Below are 22229 nucleotides of genomic sequence, written 5' to 3'. Positions count from 1 at the left end.
AGAATTTAAAAAATAAAAACCCAAATGTAAAACCTCAATACTTTCTATCATTCGTGAACCAGGCAAACAGCTGTAATCCCAAATAACAACTGAGGAATAACAGAAAAATACAGTTTGTTCTCTACCAAAGCAAGAGTAGATGCTGAGAAACAACAGTAAAATCCTTCCCCTCTATCTTCAACCTGAATAGGAGAAGTTTGCCCTTAAAAGTATATAAGACAGTCCAGGAATATCCCCTAATGAGGGCCAATAGCAGGTGCACAGCAATCAAACTATGTCGGTCTGTTCCCATACAACCCATCGGAGTTCTGCTGAGGAAGAAATCACACTGGAAGTCCACTAGACTGCCAGAGTCGTGGCCAACCATCCAGGGGCAATGGTTGAAAGATAAAGCAAGGTGAAGCAGAAAAGAAAGGCAAAGAATCGCATATGACAGCAAAGATACCTGCAAAGGCTGTATTATGAGTCCCACCAAATGCTCCAGCTATGCACGAAGGGAAGAGTTGATTTGGCCAGAATGGGTCCCAAGAATTGCACACTTCAATCAAAGCTGCGGAGTGCTTCAGCTCTCTCCTCCAACTTCTGCTTACTCTATTTTTCACCAAAAAGCTGACCCATTTAAAGAATAGTACCAAATGAGTACTAGCATAGAACATCTGCTAAAAAGTTTATTCTTTGACTAGAGAAAGCAGTAAGTATTTTATAGATCAGCATTGTATTAGGTGGTGTGGCTACATCAGTGAATATTACAGATGCCTGCCCTCATGGAGCTTCAATCTAGTAGGGAGGAAAGACAATATACTATTAACATACTACAAAGCTAATAAATTAAGCATTAGAAAGTAATAATTGTTATAAAAATTAATAGATCATGTAAGAGGGATCAGACATTCTGGAAGAGAGGATAGTTAGCAGTATTAAATAAGACAGGGTAGCTACACTGAACAGATTAGATCTGAATAAATACTCAATGAAAGCACAGAAACTAAGAAATCAGATGTCTGAAAGAGCATTTTAACCACAGAGAAAGTCCCAGATGTGTGGGTTCCTGAAACATTAAAGGAACTAAAGCAGGAAGAACAGGCACAGATAGCAGAAATTGAGATCAGAACATTGCTGAGGGTGCAGGCAGGCAGGTGGGGGAGTCCTCAGACCATGCAGGCCTTTGTAGGCCATTGTAAAGACTTTGGGTTTTGCTCCCATGGAACTGGGGAAGTAGTGTGTGGTTCTGAGTAAAGAAGTAATAAGATCTGACTAGTGTTATAAAAGGAACACTTTCGTTTCTCTGTTGGTAATAGACTTTTGAGGGCAAATACAAATGAAGGAAGACCAGTTAGAAGCTACTTAAGTAGTCCATGTACAAAATATTGGGTAATGGTAGGTCAGGCAAGAGTTGTGGTAGTTTGAACAGTAAAAAATGGTTAGATTCTGGATATAAGTTGAAATAACAGTTTCTCACACATTGAAAGTGAGTTTCAAGGAAAGGAATTTTAAGGATAATTTTCAGGTTTTCAGCCAGAGCATATGGAAGGATGTTGTCATCAACTAAGATGGAGAAAGTTGGTGTTGTTTAGCAGGTGTAAAGGCAGGAATCAGGAGTTGAGTTTGGAAGTGCTGAATTTGATTCATCCTCTACATGGGGATGTCAAGAAGGCCATGGGATGCATAAGTCTAGAGTTCAGGAGAGAGATCTGGGTGGGAGATATACTAGTAAATCCAGTTTGTGTCAGGTTTAGATGGTTCTCAAAGCCGAGATGAGCTCAGAGACTAATGAGTTCATCAGAGAATGAGTGAGAATAGAAGGGAGAAAAGACCTAAAACTGAGTATGGACACTCTAACATTAAGAAGTATACAAGTACAGGGAGGGGGAAAAACTAGCAAAGAACACTGAAAAGTCATAGCCAGAAAAGAAAAACCAGCAGGAAATGATGGGCAGGTGTGCATTCTGACCAATGACTATCACAATGTGGAGGTCATTAATAACCTTGAAATAAATATTTTTATGAACAGGAGCAGGGAAATAAAAGTGTTTGGAGAGGTTTAAGAAAAAATGGGTGGAACAACATTGAAGAAATTAAGGACAGACAAATCATGCAAGGAGTTTGCTGTAAGAAAAGACCATGAATGGAGTGTGGAGAAGCAGAGTCAAGGGAAAGTTTTTATCATCATAGTATCTGAGATATAATGGCATGCATGTATGTTGGTAGAAAAGGCTGATTATAAAGTAGAGAAAGGGAAATTGCTTCTGCACATTCTTAAATAGTGAAGAAGGTTGGTGTCCACACTACAGAAGGGGAGATTTAGGTAGGAGCATGGTGCTTCACGTATGTAACAAGTAGAAGGAAGAATATGAGAGAGTGCATGCTGAGCGGTGGTATGAATGATACTTGGAGTTATTTCTGATGGCTTTAATTTATTTTGGTGAAATAGGATTCAAGATTATCAACTAAGAGCAGGGGGGTAGAGATATTGGGGATTCAAGACAAAAAAAAAAGGTTTTGAGATAATCACCTGGAATGGGACAGTAAACAGAATAAAAATCCAGAATATAATTGTCGGGCAGTATTAAGCAACTACTTGAAATTTGTGGTTATAAATAAAAGTGAAACCAGCACACTTATCACTTTTTCTGGCTGTGTTCAGATGCACAACTACAGGTACAAAACAGGCTGATTTTAATTTAACCAGATTTGAGATTTTGCTAAGCCAATATGATGAATCAAGCAAGGGCAGAGGAGTCCAGGGCGTGTGTAAGTGATTATAATGAATCACCACAGATTTTTAACTAAATAACAAAGGGAGTGGCCATCAAGCAGAAGAGAGACAGTTAAGTGGTGGTCAGATTGAATGGAATGATTTATTGAAAGTATGTATGTGACTGAAGGACAGTTGAGGTCAAAGTAGTAGAGGGAGTGGACTGGAAGGAGGAAGTGATAGAGAGTAAAATGCATAGATTAGAGATTAAATTTCTTTTTATGTTTTTCAATCCTCATTGGAGGATATTTTTCCATTTATTTTTAGAGAGAATGGAAGAGAAAGGGAAAGACAGGGAGAAATACAGATGTGAGAGAAACACTTCAATTGGTTGCCTCCTGCACATGCTCAGACCAGGAGCCTGCAACCTAGGTACATGCCCTTGACCAAAATTGAACCTGGGGCCCTTAGGTCCCCAGGTCAATGCTCTATCCACTGAGCAAAACCCACTAGGGCAGGAGTTCTCAACTTGTGGGTCGCCAACCTGTGGGTCGTGACCCCTTTGGGGTCAAACAACCCTTTCACAGGGGTTGCCTAAGACCATTGGAAAACACATATATAATTACATATTTTTTGTGATTAATCACTATGCTTCAATTATGTTCAATTTGTAACAATGAAAATACATTCTGCATATCAGATATTTACATTACGATTCATAACAGTAGCAAAATTACAGTTATGAAGTAGCAACGAAAGTAATTTTATGGTTGGGGGTCACCACAACATGAGGAACTGTATTAAAGGGTCGTGGCATTAGGAAGGTTGAGAACCACTGCACTAGGGTAATAGTGTTTTGTTTTGTTTTTTTAAAGTCAGGCAAAAGACACATGAATACTATACAGCTCAAAAGGAACTATTCAGGGAAACTGGAGAAGTCAGACATAGACTCAAAGAAGACCTTAAAAGACAACCAAAAGAAAGGGAAGAGAAAAAATGAAAAAAAACATTTCAGAGGCAAAAGCCCTTTGGAGAATGAATGCCAAATGCTACAATAAATATTCAGAGATAGATGGGACCAAGTAGAGAAAATCATACACAATGAAATAATAAAGAATTATAAGTAATATTAAAATATTAACACAGATATAGATGATCCAGCATATGTATAATATATACTTTTTTAAAAAAGTGAATAAAGCTAATTCAAGAAAAAAGAAAGATTAATATATGTATTTGAGTAGAAAAGATTATGTCACTTATAAGGAGACAAAACATCTGGATGGCCAGAGATTTTTCTGCAGGAAAACTCAATGCCAGAAACTCTGGAGCACTATTTAGAAAGTTTTAAAGGTTCTAAAATCCCAGGATTTTATACTTATTAAAGTTATTCCTGAATAAAAATAAAACAAACACTTTCACAAATGTGAAAGAAATTAGGTACCACAGGCATAAGATCCTGTCTTGATTAAAAATAAAATAAATAATGAAAATTAAATTCAAGAACAGAAAAGTGAGCATCAGTATTTGCTTATCATTGACTTTATTAATATATAAGAAATTATAAACTATGTATATTATGGTTTCAGAGAAGAATGCAAATTTTGTAATCCTTTGATATGTAAAAATAATATTACTAACACATATAAGGTATATGAGAGGAGGTGAGGTAGAAAAAGTGGAAGAATGAGGAATTTCTTCATCTTGTCTGTTAATAAATCAATATAACCTGAAATTGAAATATGAAGTTAAAAATGGATTATTACTCCAACCACTAATTTTTACTATAATTTTCTTTTAAGAATAAAATGTTCTTTTAGAAACTAGCATCTCTTGTCTTAAATTCAAGTAAAATAAATCTGAATATTAGTATTTTAAAATGCCACTATCCCTTATTATCTTTCTATTTTTTGTTTGTCCCTAACTTTTCAGGAGGAGAGAGAGAGAGAGAGAGAGACTTACATGATATGATTTCACCACCTGTTAATAATGATTTGGGGGGAGTTTAATATGACTTAAAGTAAAAGTAAAATACCCAGTGATTAAAAGAATATTGAAAAATTGGTATTCTTATATACTGTTGATGAAAAATTTAGCAAACTTTTTGTCATAAAATTTTAAATACTTTAGCATCTCATTTTCCTGTTAAATACATCTAGTGATTTATCTAGCCATCTTTCTCTACAGCTATATAATTAGGAGACATATAAAATTACTCCAAATTCTTGAGCCACGTTATCACTGAATAGCGAAATTACCTATTCTACATTAACTTGAAATGTATTTCAATTCTAAGATGCACATATTTTCACATCCATGAAATCCAGAAAAGCCATAATCAGTAATTTCTTACATTCAATAAAATGTAATTTTATAGTGGAAATACCGGAGTATTTCAAATAAGGGAGGTATGATGTTTAAAGAGACATCATAGAGGATAACTGTTCTACATACCTTGGAATTGACTCAGAGAGTTTCAAAGATCAAGAAGGAGAAAGTAATGATTTGGTTGTAGCAGAGGTTGCTTGTGTGTGGGTTCAATCAGATGAGAAAAGTGAGGGTTTGGGTTGGAAACAAAACAATTCCCAAAATCAGTAGCATTTCATTTGAATTGGAGTGAGACATTATGAGAACAGACTTGCAATAATATATCTCTCTTGCCCTTGGAACAGATTCTTTTTTTAAAAAAATATATTTTATTGATTTTTTTACAGAGAGGAAGGGAGAGAGATAGAGAGTTAGAAATATCGATGAGAGAGAAACATCGATCAGCCGCCTCCTGCACATCTCCCACTGGGGATGTGCCCGCAGCCCAGGTATATGCCCTTGACCGGAATGGAACCTGGGACCTTTCCGTCCGCAAACCGACGCTCTATCCACTGAGCCAAACCGGTTTTGGCCCTTGGAACAGATTCTTAAGACACATTGCTAATAGGTTAGAGACAGGAAATGGCCATTTTATTTTTTAACAGAATTTTAAGTTACCTTTTCACTCAATTTTAAAATAATAACTAAGGATTATTAAGGCTTAGATAATTTTTAATTTATATCAGACTCTCTCAATACAAAGCGGAATTTTGGTACCAAAATGCACTACAAACACTTTCTTTTAGTTTCTTTTTAAAAAAGTGTTAAATAAAGATTTTTAAGAATTGCCTTACCCAGTGAGTTTGACTGCATGTGTCCGAAACTTTCGATATTTTTCTGATTCTTCATTTGCACTGGTCACATGTCTATATATCCCCGACTTATAATGGAAGAAATCCTCATGGACTTGCATTATGGCTAAAATAAAACCCAATAGGAAAAAATGACACAGTTAAAAACATTAACTTTATAAACCTCCAGAAATTCTCACAAAACAACCAATGGGTAAATTGCCAGGAATAGAATTTAAGAAGCAATCTTGTAATACAGGCTAATTTTGATTCCTGCTTAATTTAATTGGTTGCAATATATTTTTTTGTTATTGTTGAACTTATTGGGATGACATTGGTTAATAAAATTATACAGGTTTCAGGTGCACAATTCCATAATTTATCATCTGCATATTGTACTGTGTGTTCACCAACCCAATTCAAGTCTCCCTCCATCACCATTTATCCTCTGCCTCCCCGCAACCCCTTTCCTTCTGGTATCACCATTCTGTGGACTGTCCATGAGTTTGGTTTTTAGTTTGTTTGCTCATTTTGTTTTTTTGCTTAATCCCTTCACCTTTTTCGCAAGGCAACCCTCCCCGCCTCCCCTCTGACAGTAGTCAGTCTGTTCTCTGTATCTATGAGTCTGTTTCTATTTTGTTTGTTAGTTAACCTGGAGAATATTATGCGAAGTGAAATAAGCCAGTCAGAGAAAGACAAGTGCCCTATGATTTCATTTACATGTGTCTGCAATATTTTCTTCTTCTAAGAACAACTTTTAGCTGTTTGAGTGTTACTTAAATTCACATTATACCTTTAAAACACCAGGTATTCTTAACTGACAGAGGCACTATTACGAGGAATTGAGTCTTTGCAGTGAAGGGCCTCGGCACTTGGCTAGTGATTTGCGATTTCTCCATTAACCTTATGCTTCACCACAAGCCTCTTACAACTCTAATTAAGCTAGCAGCACCGAGTGAGCCCAGCAAACCGGGCTTAAAGTAATTGTCCTTAATCCTTAGAAATAAATACAAATCTTTCCTTGGTGAGCTTGAATAGAAAGCAAACCCTTGGCAAAAGAATATTCTGACAAGATCCCAGCCTCCCAGCTCTGGAGAGCTGAGCCAATGCTGTATTCTTTAGAAAGTGAGAGCTTATGCTTTATAAAGCTCTCCTTCATTTCCTCACCTAGATTACTTCTTTTCTGTATTGTGGGCTTTGTTGAAGGGCTTGGGAAATTCAGAATAAAGACTTTAAACTTCTAGAAGATGTGAACTGAAAATATTTTTAGTTGGGGAAGATTGATAAGCCCCTTCATAACTATGTACCCTGCTTGTCTATCTTAGTTTGACATGCATTTTACATAACATAAGCATTTGATAGCTACTAACATGAAGCTTCTATTCCAAGGTCAAATATCACTTTTTAATGTTCCATTTTTATTCTATTTTTAATATTCCATGCCTTTTCTCAAAAGATGTTAAATTTTCTTTATCGACTTTAAAAAACATTCCCATAAGTTTTTAAGAATTTATATAACTGTGCTCTATGCAGATCTTTGCTTTTGTTCTATTTCCATAACCTAAACTTATTTTTCATTCTACATATTGTAGAAAAATGCACACAGTGTTATTTAGTCAGCATTCTGTTGCATTTTATATCCTGTTTTATTGAGACTGTGGGGAAATGCAACGATGGGTAGACATCACTTTGCATCTATAGCAAGATGAGTTAATTAGCATTTATAAAAATGGGAAGATATTGTAAACTTTTTTCCTTTTTTATAGAACCACTAGAGGCCCAGTGCACGGATTTGTGCACATTGGAAGGAAATTAATTAGAAGAAATATTTTAGAGGCCCGGGAGGGAATGTGGGAGATTGGCCAGCTGGGAAGGGACTGTGGGAGGGCTCCTTTAGGCCAGGGCGGAGATTGGCCAGCTGGGAAGGGACTGTGGGAGGGCTCCTTTAGAGGCCAGGGAGGGAATGTGGGAGATTGGCCAGCTGGGAAGGGACTGTGGGAGGGCTCCAGGACTTATCAGGCTCATCTTGCCTAGTCTCAATCGGCCAGACCCCAGCAGCAAGCTAACCTACAGGTCAGAGCATCTGCCCCCTGGTGGTCAGTGCACATCATAGCAACTGGTTGAAAGGTTGAACACTTAGCATAGTAGGTTTTTATTACATAGGATATAGGATTAGCTTCTGTAACTTTTCCAAACTCTGTTAACCATCATGAATAAAATATTCTTCATTGCAGAAAAAACACAGCCAACTAAAGAAAGCCATCAAAATGAACATGGAGGCAGCTCCTTTCTTCCATTCCTGACACCAAAACAGATTTGATGAACCCACAAACATCTAACGATTTTATTTTGAACCTGCAGCAAACTTATGCAGAATTGTCATATGCTTGAGGGCAGGATGAAGCTTTCCTTCACTGTGCTCTTTCACTCCCGGCTCAGGCTGGCAGGAGAGAGCTTCTCAACAAACATTTGTTCAATGGGAGTTCAATACTCTGCCTTTCAATTTTATTACTTTGAAATTTTACCTCTTTACTTTTGATTTGTTGTGTGAAATTTATGAACATTTAACTGTATGACCATATAAGAAACCTAAGGTGTTCTGTTTTAAATAATTATGATCCCAATTTTTTTTTTGACATAGAGAGAGAACTTATGATGGTAACTAGATCTGAAGATTCAGAGATGGTTAAGTAACTTGCCTAACGTCATTTAAGTAGCCAATGTCAAAGTTTTATTTTTAAGTGCATCCTTGATTTTAAATGCCTCTGCTCTTCAAATTTGTCACACAAACTCCACTTACTTAATATATGTAAATTATACATGTATTGCCCTTCTCTTAGAAGAGCCAACCAAAATGACACAATTGTAAAGAAAAATTTTTTTTCTATTCATTTGTTTCAGGTTTTGCTTAAGACCCAAGGATTTTAAAAACTAAAACATGTCCCAGGATATGTTTAGTGGAAGCTTCAGTTTCTCAATAAGTAGTAAGTGGTGATAACAATCAATACAAATTACTCCAACATAATTTTAAAATCTATGGTGCCTGCTAGATATTGAATCAATACTAATCAGGTCACCATTAACAAAAACAAGAACTGGCCAATAGTTCCTTAGGTGTATATCAAATATTTTAAATTTAAGCTTTGGTTTAATGTATTTGCTTCATCCCAGTACATTGATAATATCTTTGGGGACTTTTATTGTTCACAACCTATATTTCCACTTCAGATCTCACTAGATATGTTCTTCATGCCTCTCAAAGCAATTTATTACAGAGAATATACACTGTGAATGTATCTTTAGCTATGCCATTGGCGAAAAATAAAACTCAATAGGTAAGCAGAGAAACTGTATCAGAGATGATATCTTAAAACCAAAGTCAATGTACAGTAATTTTATTTACTGCTTACTATCTGTAACACAAATTGATCAAAATAGAAAGCCTTTTATAAAACACAAAATCCTACTGGCTTATTTGATTTGTTTTGAGTTTATAGAAAAATAAGTGTATCTACTTTATTTCTATTGCTAAACCTTGATTTTTTTAATCCATTTCCTGACCCATTTAAGCTGAAGGTGAGAAAATTTCTAATACTATGTATGAATTTTAAATAGGACTGAACAATTAAATGAGCTCCATCACTTAGCATTTTATGTTTGACTGTCTCCTTGGTTCATAATCATGTTGGAAAGATTTATCAGACTTTCATCAAATGTGTCATTAATATTTAAGAATTAAATTTATGGATGAATCTATTTTTTAAATAAAATGACAACTAATGAAGTTATTAAATGAGCATATTTCCCATGATTTCCCTGACCTTAGAACTGATGAACCCTTATGAACACCCTAAAAGTAAAAATTTTCTTCTTTTTATTAAGCTCTTTTTGCATGAGCTAAACTGTAATGTTCTTTATTAAAGGAATAAATAACACACAGCCATATTTCATCCAAGCATACCTTGAACTGGTCCATTGTGTATGATTTCTTTCATTATTTCAGTTTCCTAGAAGGAGAATTATCAATGAGCATTTTATTGTTATCAGAGCATTCTAACCCCATTGTCTGGTATATAATGTCAGGTGTTGTACAATCAATCTAGGAGGTATACAATCCAATGTGCCTGGACCACCTGCCATTAATCAAGCTTTGAAATACTCACATGTGAGATGCCCCATTGATAAAGTTGCTAAAAACAACATGCACCCATTTATTTCATTGACTGTAACACTGACAATAATGTTGGAATGGAGAGAAAATAATTATTTTTTATGGTCACAAAAATTAAGTTAAAACCATGTTTAATCATTGGCTTTTAATGCTGTTTCCATTCTTTTGATCACAGGAGCGATTCCAGATTCATGTTCAGTGGAGTTCCTCAGTGCAGATTTAACAGACAAACCTTGCTACCCACTGTGTAATGCAGCCCTCAGTAAAGAACCAGATTATTCATTCATCCGTTGATCTATTCACAAATGTCACAGAGCACATAGCACCAAAACCCAGAATAGAAACAAATATTGTCCCTGAATCTATCCTCAATGCATTTACATTTTGGTAGATGAGACAGCAACATAAATGATAAGTTCAGTTACAGAGACAAGCTCAAAGTGCTATAGATGCAAACAAGAAAGGGAAATTAATCCTACCTAGGAGTCAAGAAAATCTCACAGAGAAGGTAAAGTTTTGACCTGGACCTTGACACATACCTAGTATGTGGGATTTTACCAAATGGAAATAGGTGGGAAAACGATTTGAGTAAGAGGAATAACCATTTGGCTAAGTAGAGAAGCATAAATGAGCATGGTGCATCTAGGAAGCAGACAGTAGTCCTTATATCAGGAGCAGTATGAGTGGGTGGAGGGGTAGATGCTGGCCAGACAAAAGGCTGTAAAAGCAGCAGGTCAGAACCAAATCATGAAAGCCTGTATGTCGTGGTAAGAATATTGGACTGTATTTCACAGGTAACTGAAAGACAGTGAAGGTGAGATATTCTGAAAGTGAGAAGGTCTGGATAATACTGATACAATAGAATAAAATTTGCCAGTGCTGTTATCAGGAAAACTAGAATCCAAGGGCATCTTTTGCCCATTACAGCTATGCCTACTTTAATTATTTTGTGGAGTAAGGCAAAGAATTGATAAAATGAGCTACGACCATAAATAAAAAGTCAGTAAGAAAGGTTTAATTTAGTTTTTGCTTGTCACGTATATTAAGTAATTAAAACATAATTTAAAAACTCTATTTCCATGGGCATTTTTAAATGTAAGTCTATCATCTATACTGCTCACATTATAAAGATCAGAAATCATACCCAAACTGGAAATTTTTAATGGTCACCTTAAAAATATCAGAAATTATACCTGAAAACATAGCATTATCTTAAAATGTATAGGTTTAAATAGTTTTTAAATAGCTTTAATAACAGTAGAGCTATATATATTTTTTGAGCAAGTAAACCACTGTTAATTCTTGACATTCAGACTTACATTAGAAGAGACTCTGTATGGAGGAGAACATTGGTAGATCCTATTAGATTTCTCAATGTTGTTGGGACATGGCTTTGTGGCATGCCGTTTTCCCCGCCCATCAGACCTACTTGCCATGGCACAGGCATTATTGGTAGCATTTTGGTCCTTGAAAAGCGGATAGCATGCATGGGATACCAGTCTATTAGGAACAAGCAAAGAAGTAAGCGTAATACTTAGGAAAATGCTGTAACACCCTATCTATGTGCAACTTTACTGAAATAAACATTCTGATGCTTACATGTGTAACTTTCAAAATGTTGACTGATTCTGAAAGAGCAGTTCAGTGACATTACACTCTCCCCTGCCCCCCTTTTTTCTTCATTATACTTTTAAAAATCTTGCTTCAATCCACTTTAATAAATAACTCTACCTACATTACAGAATTTCCCAAGGATGAAAAGTGACTGTCAATAAAATCTGTGGTGATATTAATAGGGGAATTACTTCATTCTGCATCTATAATTATAATGCAAAAGAGCCAAGTTTAATGTAAAAAAAGACAATAAATTTTATTATATTTAGATGGGGTAGTCTGATAAAGTATATGTTTATGTAAGGGTATTTTTACATTTTTATTAAGTTATAGGTAACTTCTCATAAGACTTCAACTATTATTTGTGGCTCATGATACTTTGAAGAAATAGTATATGCTAATATAATTTTTAAAGTTAATAAAGTAGAAAGTTATCTGAATTACACAAAAGATAAAGAAAACAATTTTAATCATCTCTAATTTTGAAACTGAACATAAAAAAGTACAAATTATTTGGCTCCAAATCTAACATAATTCATTGATTAAAGAAACAGATGGTAAGAAAAATAAAACAATTGGTTTTATAGATATTCAATGTTGAATTGGCCATATAAGTATAAATCAGTTTAGTTCAAGAAAATGCAATAGTGTTCAATAGATTAAGGAAATATGGGCAAAGAGAGTAATGAAAGCAAAGCCATTAAAAACCTAACCACTTCAAAAAGACAACTTGTATTAAATGGGATAATGAGTGCAATCCACTGAATTGTGTTCCCCCAAATTCACCTATTAAAGCCCTAATCCCCAATTTGATGGTATTTGGAGATGGGACCTTCCAGATATAATCAGCTATAAAAGAGGTGAACAGAGTGGGGTTCATAATGGGATTAGTGTTTATATAAGAAGAGGAGCAGACAGGAGATCTCTCTCTCTCTCTCTCTCTCTCTCCCCTTTGAAAACATAGTGAGAAGGTAAGCCAGGAGGAGGGCTCTCTCCAAAAACTGAATTGGCTACACTTTGATCTTGGGCTTCTCAGTCTCCAGAACTCTGAGAAATTAATGCTTATTGTCTAAGATACCCAGTCTATGGTATTTTGTTATGTTAACCTAAGCAGACTAACACAATGAGATTTAATTGGGTCTCAATGATCATTTATATTTTAACCCCCTAAAAGACTGTAATTTTTATTATAATACAAAACAGAAGCCAAACAAGCACTCATGCATCAGACTAGTATCAGCCCAAGTAGTCCATTAGTCCATTCTAAGCACTATCTTATTAGGCAAAACATGTGAAAAGAAATTTTTAAAAGAAATTTTTTGCCACTCCTCAATATCTGACCCCCACTCTTTCAGAGCATATATTGTATGTATGTGTTATATAGCAGGTCCAGAGTACTCAGTGAATGAGGGGAAAAAGGTGAGCAGCACATATGTCTACTACTAGATATCACCTGCAGTTTACGTAGCCAAATAATTCAGCTCTTAAGTAGATGAGCTCTCAAAGTAGGTTATCAGGATACATGAGAGTAAAAATGCAAACTGTCTTTCTTCATCAAATGGAATGGAGACAATTAATGATATTGATGAATAGAGGCAATTGTAAATTACTTCTTTATTTTATTCATCTGATTCTAAACCTAATTTATCTGACATCAATTCATCTACCTGGGTAACTGAAAGGTTCAACAGATGTATCAGTGATATCAATTACTCTCTCTCTCCATTTGGCTCAGAGCAACAAAGAAGGCAATGCTTATTTGAGTCTTTCTACTAATTTAGCTAGAAAGCATACATTCTTCAAATAATTGTTTCTAATAGTTTATAAACTCAGCAGATACCAAATATAGCATACATTTATATAGATGTATCATATATATTTGTACATTTTGCGTAAAAAATTTGAACCATAATTTTTTTCTTATTCTAACCTTAAGTAGCCCTCATAAGAATTCTAGAAATATATGTTGGGCAGCTATTTACCCACGTTTTCTCAGGTACCACCAAGCCCTATCGATGCTTCCACTGTTGCATCCATGGCGATTCTTGGGACAGCAAGAAATCAAATTCTGAGGAGACAGATTGGCTGTGTATCGGCCCTTAGACTGAATTGCTATTCGGTCAGCAGCCACACCTGTTTCAAATAAAACATTGATTAATATTCAAATGGCACATGGGATTTCTAATAATTTACATACCCTTTTTAATTTGAAGACTAAACTAGTCTTCTAAAATTTATGTAATTTAAAATTAAGGCAAAATTGTGTTAATATATTTATGTATTCCAATAAGTTCACTGTGTCATAATTTCAGCCATAAGTTTTATGTGATTTTGGTATTGCCCCATTGTCTTATCAACTTCAAAGACTTTTCTAGTTCCTTGTTTCTTGCATGTTCTATATACTTCTGAATTCTTCATTAAGAAATCTGTCAAATGAAACTCCTTGTGGACCAAGGCTGTACGTTACTGACATTTGTATACCCTGCACCTAGAACAGTATCTTAAGTATAGTTATGGATAATTATATATTTTTGAAATGAATGTAACTAAACTAAGGAAATCAGAAAAACTGATTATAGAAATATTAATTGGAAATTCATCTATGTTAATCTGATATAGTGGAATAAATCAAATTTCTGGGTTTTTTAACTGGTATCTAGTTTAACTGTCTATAAGACCATTCTTAAATTAATCCAGACTAATATGACTCTATCTGATAAAATATCTAAAAGCTACACAGCACACTTTTATGCTTGTAATATTCTCAAAAATCATGATCCTAATCTTATTTCAGTAGATGTGGAATTCATATATATATATATATATATATATATATATATGCCTTTTATTATTGAAACTTAGTCTTCTGTTTAAATAATTTCCTAGCTTGGCCATCATGAATCAATTTATCCCTTTTCCCAATACATATTTATTGACCACCTACTAAATGACAGATGTAATATATGATAAGACACAGAGAGTCATAACTAATCAACCAGTACCAGAAAACTATACATGTTTTCATTTGATCATGCTACCATGATAAACTAATATGAGTAATGAGATCATGAAAGTAATTGGGGAGGATGCCATTTTGGCACACATTGTTTGTTGTTGCCTAGTATAGTCTCAGTCTATGTTCAATCTTTTACTTTTAATAGAAGGCAGCAGAGCCATAGCCTTTCTTCTAACCATCTAATTTTCTCAGAAAAAGTTATCATTTCTGCTCATTAAAACTGGGTACTAGAACCCTTCAAAATGCCAACTTAGAATTATTCTAAAATAATTTATTTTGAAATGATTCATTTACATATACATTTCTGTACATACATGGCTTTTATGTAACTATAGCATATGTACATCTCCATAGTAAAATTGCTGGCACATTTCAGTTGCTCAATATGTGTTCCCAACTATTATTGTGTTAGGATATACTTCATAGGAACAAATAACATTATACTACCTTCTCTGCTATCCTCAAGAAAATAGTTCCCTACTTCATAAAAGAAAATAGAAAGCCTTTGATGCTTTGACTTTCAGTACAAGGGTTCAGAATCAAATATAATTTTTTGAAATCTTTGGCTCAGAATATACTTTACAATGTAGAGAAAAGAATATTCAAGAAGTCAGAAACTTGACTTCAATGGTAGCTTTTGCTTGGCTTTCGGCTCTGGGTGAATCACTTTATCTATATGTGCCTCTTATAAAACCAAAGACTTAAAAAAGTTGACCTATAAGATTCCTTGCCCCATGAATCTGGAGATTTCAACTAAAGGACAAATATTTTAAGTTCAGATGGTATGCAATATGTTGCTCTTATGTAGACATTTCTGAATCTCACTGAAGGTTTGATCCAAATTTACTAGAAATACTTAGAAAAGGTCAGAAGATTAAAGAATGACTCAGTTCGACAAATTGTTTTTCACTCTGTTTGAAGACTTTTATTGGGCTTTACCTTTGAGACACACACTATTATTTTCTCTACTTATTTTATTCTGTCTCCAAATTTGACTTGTATCATCCCCACCATTTCCAACTCCTTCACATCTTCAGCCTCTGACATCTTGCTGGAATTTTATTTGACTAAATAACTACTGATTTATATATGTAAATATTTTAATGTCTTATTTATTCCATTTTACAGCTTCTTTTAAACACAATTTTTGTCATTTTTAACTACTACTTTCTGATAGAATTTTCTAGATCTTCACAAGAACCTAATTTCTTCTTTTCTTTTCTTAACACATTAAAAAAATTATATCATCAGCCTGGTTTTCCATGTGGAACACACAGGACACAAAACTGTCCTCTAAAATCCAGAATGTGCTGAAAACCCTCTCTCCATTGTTTTGGGGACAAATGCAGACTTAGTCCTGTACTGAGGCCTTCTGTGGGTCTGTGACCTAGGGACCCCAAACACACTGTCTAAATCAGCCTAGCATGTTTACTCTCAGCATTTCACCACTGACATCCGTCCTAAGACACCTTCAGAAATACTGGTCTAACCTAAAGTTAAAGTAGAATGCTTAGATATCACGTAGGAGGTGTACTACATTAACCACATGAACACAAAATGACAAATGATTTATCTGATTAAATCTCTCCCATCCATCCGGAACAGGGCTTAAAGAGATCCCCACGTGGATCCCTACTGCAGTGAGGACCAACATCAGATAGCCAGGGAGCTAGTAGGCAGTAGCATAAACAAAGGGAGCCACTCCAGAGGTGCCCTTGGCTACTGGCATTATTTCTAGAACAAACTAGCTGATACCTACACAGTGGAGCAATGTTATTCACACAAAAATATCAGCACTTTCCTGTCCTAAGGAATGCCCCTCTCCAGAGCTGGCTCCTCTAAGAGCCTAGGTACTTATTTCACAATGCTCTCGGTGCTTAGCCTGCCTTCAAGTACTCTTTTGTAATTACCTTTAAAGCTTAGAACATAGTTTCTTGATAGCAGCCAATAAGTATTATGTTAGTGTATTTAATTGCTGGAGTACAGCAAACACTCCTTTGAGGATAATTTGGACACCAAATCTTGGCATTAACTTGAGTGTTGATTTACTGGACTTCTGAGCTTATAGGAAACTCGCTACAAAAGATGTATTGTTACACTTTTGAATGATCAGCAACACTAATTTGAGAGTTATTTTTATTAAAAGACCAGTTATATTGCTTTGGACTCAGAACCTATATATTTGTTTTTATCTAAAATGAAATCAAACTCATTCAATCCACTATCAGTTCATTCTGTTCTTGCTTTATATCAAATTAGTTTACCAATTTAATATATTTTTGAAAATATTTTTAAAAGAATTTTAAAATGATAAGGATATGCACATACATATAAATATATTAGTATTATATTATGAATGAAAAGGAACCTTACACTCCTCTTACTATCTGTCCTTAAATCAAAGGACAAACAAATAGGCAACTTTTTTTCGTTGCTCTTTTGATTTACTCTCTATTTAAGACAAACCCTACAGACCAATTTTCAGAGTAAAATGGATTTTTATATAATGTTCAGGTTGCTTTCTCTGAAGAATAAGATTTTATTTTAATTCACCAAATATTAATATTTAAACATTCTAGATTTTAAAACCTTTTAATTACTGTCCCAGGATCTAGAGTCAAAGGGAGAATTTATAAGGAATTAATTAAAATGACTTCATTACTTGCAGTGGAAAAAGCCCATGATGCAGCACAATTTTTTTGATCCAATGGGCCATGAGTCCATCCAGGCCATTTGTAAGAAGCAACAAAAAACTCTGGAAGATCCGTTATTGCCGGTAAGGGAGCCTAGGGAAGAAGAAGAGGCAGAGGTGTCAGGCTGTTTCAAATGTACCCCGGTAATCATTATAATAAAATTCCATGTCCTTTTATAACATTTGTTATTGTATTTATTTTGTACATTCAAGTTTTCTCAATGACATCCCTGAAAAGCATTAGTTATGTACAATTTCTAATCCACCTATGTTTAAAATGGAAATTCCATGTGGGGAATCATAATAGTACAAAATCCTAACAATAATACACAGAATGCTTTTTCTGGGTTTCCACACAGTGCAATAATTATGTTTGTCATCTTAAATCAGAGCTTTGGTCATCCTTGTGAAAGATTGCATGGTGCTATTTAAATTTGAGCTCATAAATTATGTTTACTTTTATGTCTCTCCTATGTTGGAGAATGTGTATGATTCTACATGAAATTAATTTTGAAACAATGAATTTGTGGCAACTATTCATTAACATGCTTGGAACCCAAAGGAACATGATTTTTACACCAGTTATTAAGAAACAAAAGTGGGACAAATTGGTTGACATTTATAAAACCTTTGAAGATTAAAAGGACTTTGGGAAGTGTGTAATGCCAAACATACAATACCATTATGTCTTAAGAGCACATGTTAAAGTCCTGACAGAGTCAATTTTCAGCTGCTACCTTCCCAAGAAAGCAAATTAAATTTTATAGACCTTGCTCTGTTCATGTCATTCAAAGAAAATCTAAAACACGATGCCCTGTTCTTTGCCAAAACTTTGCCAAAAGAGTGATGTTTCACTTCCATAAATAATCAGAACTCAAACCAAATAAGGATTTGTCTATTATTTTTCATCAGTTATGCATACATACATAAGTACTGTCCCAGGATCCATAGTCAGTGACGCAGACCCATGCATCATTTTTGAGTCTGCTTTAAATTTTTTAAAGTATTTTAATACTCAACGTTTTCTTTTGTCTTCTCATTAGCTCTAACAGCAGAGCAAATATTATTCATTCTATTTCATGAATGAGGAAATATATTTTTAAAAATTAAACGCCATGCTAAGGCCTCTCAGTTAAAGAAGAGATAACCCTGCCCTAACTGGTTTGGCTCAGTGGATAGAGTGTCGGCCTGCAGACTGAAGGGTCCCAGGTTCGATTCCAGTCAAGGGCATGTGCCTTGGTTGTGGGCACATTCCCAGTAGGAGGTGTGGGGATGTGCAGGAGGCAGCTGATCGATGTTCTCTCTCATTGTTGTTTCTAACTCTCTATCCCTCTCCCTTCCTCTCTGTAAAAAACCAATAAAATTGTTTGTTTAAAAAAAAGAGATAACCCTGAAACTAGACCAAGGTTCTAGAATTCTTAACACTATGCCCCATCTAGCATTTCCCTACTATATTAGGAATACACAGAAATTTTGCAAAGAAGTAAAATGTCTATATTTAAACATTTTGTAATTGTGCATTGATCCAAAATCTTGCAAACAAAATTACTTCTGATAAGTATATAATACCTTTACAGACTACAGTAGCCCTAGCCAGTTTGGCTCAATGGATAGAGTGCCGGCCTGCGAACTGAAAGGTTCCCATGTTCTATTCCTGGTCAAGGGCACATGTCAGGGTTGCAGGCTGAATCCCCAGTAGGGGGCGTGCAGGCAGCAATCTATGATTCTCTCTCATCATTGATGATTCTATCTCTCTCTCTCTCTCTCTCTCTTTCTCTCTCTCTCTCCCTTCCTCTCTGAAATCAATAATATATTTTTTAAAAGACTACAGTAAAATTGAAAATGTACATGTCTGCTTGAAAATGTATCCCCCAAAATATTTATAAATGTAAAATTTAATGAGAAAGTTCAGTTTTTATTTAAAGAATTGTTATTACCTGATAAAAAAGAGTTATTAAATCTTGATTTCCATTACTACAAACACTGCTGTTTAGATGATAGAAGAAAAGGACAGAAAACATTGAACAGATCACAGTGGAGTGCCTGCATAGTAACTAGAAGAGCAGTATCACAGATATCCAGCTGATTTTAGAATACTAAGCCAGTAGATTAACCACACTGCAAAAACTTATAGTTGGAGAATAAATTTATTGCTCTGAGTAGATAGTTTCAGAGATATTGAACCACTCTCCAAGGGAGTCTTTTTATGGACAGAAATACAGTAGTCCATCCTTATCAGTTGTTTTGCTTTTTGCAATTCTGGTCACCCAAGGTCAACCATGGTGGGAAAATATTACATGGAAAATTCCAGAAATAAACAACTCATAAGTTTTAAATTGCATGCTGTTCTGAGTAGAGCCATGAAATCCTGCATTGTCCTGCTCCATTCTAACTGTGCTGTGTATCACCCCTTTATCTAGTATATCCATGCTGTATACTTGCCCCTCCCATTAGTCATTTAGTAGCCATCTTGGTAATCAGATCAGTTATTAGTGATAGAGAGACCACATTCACGTAACTTTTATTGGAGTACTAGAGGCCTGGTGCACAAAAATTTGTGCACCCGGGGTCCCTCAGCCCAGCCTGTGCCCTCTCATAGTCTGGGACCCCTGGGGGGATGTCCACCTGCTGGCTTAGGCCCACTCCCGGGGGATCGGGCCTAAGCTGGCAGTCAGTCATTCCTCTGGCAGCCTAGGAGCCCTCGGGGGATGTCCACTTGCCAGCGAGGACCAGGCCTAAGCTGCAGTCAGACATCCTTAGCGCTGCTGAGAAGGCGGGAGAGGCTCCCACCATCGCTGCTGTGCTGGCAGCTGGCAGCCTGGCTTATGGCTGAGCAGGGCTCCCTCTGTGAGAGCGCACTGACCACCAGGGGGCAGCTCCTGCATTGAGCGTCTTCCCCCTAGTGGTTGTTGTGGGTCATAGTGACCAGTCATTCCCAGCTGTTCTGCTGTTAGGGTAAATTTGCATATTACTCTTTTATTATATGCCTGGTACATGGGTGGGGGCTGGCTGGTTTGCCCTGAAGCGTGTCCCGGATTAGGGGGGGGGTCCTGCTGGGGAGCCTGGCCAGCCTGGGTGAGGGACTGAGGGCCATTTTCAGGTTGGCCAGACCCCCTTCAGGGTGGAGGTCCCTGCTGGGGTGGCTGGTCAGCCTGGGTGAGTGGCTGAGGGCTGTTTGCAGGCTGACCACAGCCCCTTCAGAGTGGGGGTCCCCTAGGGTGCCTGGTCAGCCTGGGTGAGGGGCTAATGGCTTTTTGCAGGCTGGCCACAGCCCCCAGCCACCCAAGCTCACAGCTTTCAGGTATCTTGGATTTATTTATCTTCTATAATTGAAACTTTGTTGCCTTTAGCGGAGGCCACAGCCAGCCATCAACAGGGCAACCAAGCCTTCTACTTGCTCCAGCTCTGTGGTTGCTCCATCACCAGGGCAACCAAGCCTTCTGCTTGCTCTAGCTCCGTGGCTGCCAGCCACCATCTTGGTTGGGTTAATTTGCATATAGTCACTCTGATTGGCTGATGAGCGTAGCTTGGGGTTTAGTCAATTTGCTTGTTTCTCTTTTATTAGATTAAATATTGTCATAAATTGTTCTATTTTATTGTTAGTTATTTTTGTTAATCTCTTGCTATGCCTAATTTATAAATTATAAATTATTGTTGGTATAGTTATAGTTTCAGGCATCCACTGGGGGTCACAGAACATATTCCCCATGGATAAAGGGGGACTACTGTACACATTTCTTATTCAATCCTCATACCTTCCAATGTTATTATTGGCTTATAGTGGGCTTTTAAGCATTTACTAGTATAATACTATGTAGCCTCAAGTTTCAAAAAAATAGATGTCAGTTATTTTGATTTATCACTTTATAATCCCTATTTAATAACAGCTAGGATATTTCCCTTCTCCGTTGAAGCAATAAAAATATAAACATTACTTCAAACATACTCCAGCAGGATTGAGTCATTTAGAATTTGCCTTCTACATTCTAAAGCCTATCAGAGAGCTTTGTGTATGGGATGTATTCAATACATACCTGGTAATAATAAGAAGATACCCACCTATCTATCTAGTAGGTTTCATCCCTTTAAAAAAATCAGTTTTCTTCTGTGGGCACATTAATAATAATAATAATAATAATAATAATAAACCAGATGCATTTTTTTGCTTTTATTAATTATTGTTTAAAAATAAAAAATCTAAATGACTAACCCTTCTCAATACACTGAGCAATAGAGAAACAATAAGCAAAATAAAATTTTTATTTAAAACATTTTTACCAACCCACTAAGCCAGATCAACTTATCAGGATCACCTATTAGATCTTTAAAGATTTTTCACTACTTATTTAATATTTCTTTTCCTAAAATATAAGCCCATACAATTTGAGGCCCAATAGGCATATATTACCTTACATTGTTATTTGCCTTATGATATCAGAAAATCCTATCTAATAAAAGAGAAACATGGTAATTGGCATACAACTGCTACCCTTCCCAGTGGCTAATCAGTGAGATATGCAAATTAACTGCCAGCCAAGATGGCTGCTGGCAGCCAGGCAGCTTGAAACTAACATGAGGCTTGCTTGCTTCAGTGACGGAGGACTCCAACGTTCCCCGCTTGCCTTGCTGGCCTCTGAGCCTGCAGTTTAAGAAACATTGTAACAAATATAGAAGCTAAACAAAACCCCAGAAACCTGCTTTCAGAGAGCCCGGGATCTCAGAGCTGGAGTTGATACAGAGTTTCAATTATAGAACGCAAACAAACCAGATACCAACTTTCAGCAGCTGAGGCCTCAGACCTGGAGCCAAGCCTCAGAGCTAAAGCTGGCCCAGAATAAAAAAAAAAAGAAAAAGAAAAAAGGAGCGGTTGGGAGCTTCAGTTC

At 35.9% G+C, this 22229-nt stretch overlaps 1 protein-coding gene across 3 annotated transcripts in view; it reads right to left on the bottom strand.

Moving 5' to 3' along the window:
• TINAG (tubulointerstitial nephritis antigen) overlaps nucleotides 1-22229 on the bottom strand; it is a 76429-nt gene that overhangs the window by 26909 nt on the left and 27291 nt on the right. For all 3 annotated transcript variants that reach the window (XM_006757742.1, XM_015560048.1, XM_015560049.1), the window contains exons 5-9: nucleotides 17317-17440; nucleotides 13621-13771; nucleotides 11344-11524; nucleotides 9815-9860; nucleotides 5857-5980 (exon numbers count right to left, since the gene is read on the bottom strand). In XM_006757742.1, the coding sequence (XP_006757805.1) occupies nucleotides 5857-5980; nucleotides 9815-9860; nucleotides 11344-11524; nucleotides 13621-13771; nucleotides 17317-17440 (626 nt within the window). The remainder of the gene's footprint in view (nucleotides 1-5856; nucleotides 5981-9814; nucleotides 9861-11343; nucleotides 11525-13620; nucleotides 13772-17316; nucleotides 17441-22229) is intronic.

The sequence above is a fragment of the Myotis davidii genome, unplaced genomic scaffold, assembly GCF_000327345.1.
Source record: "Myotis davidii unplaced genomic scaffold, ASM32734v1 scaffold313, whole genome shotgun sequence".
NCBI lineage: Eukaryota > Metazoa > Chordata > Mammalia > Chiroptera > Vespertilionidae > Myotis > Myotis davidii.
This window is presented reverse-complemented; position numbering and strand designations above follow the sequence as displayed.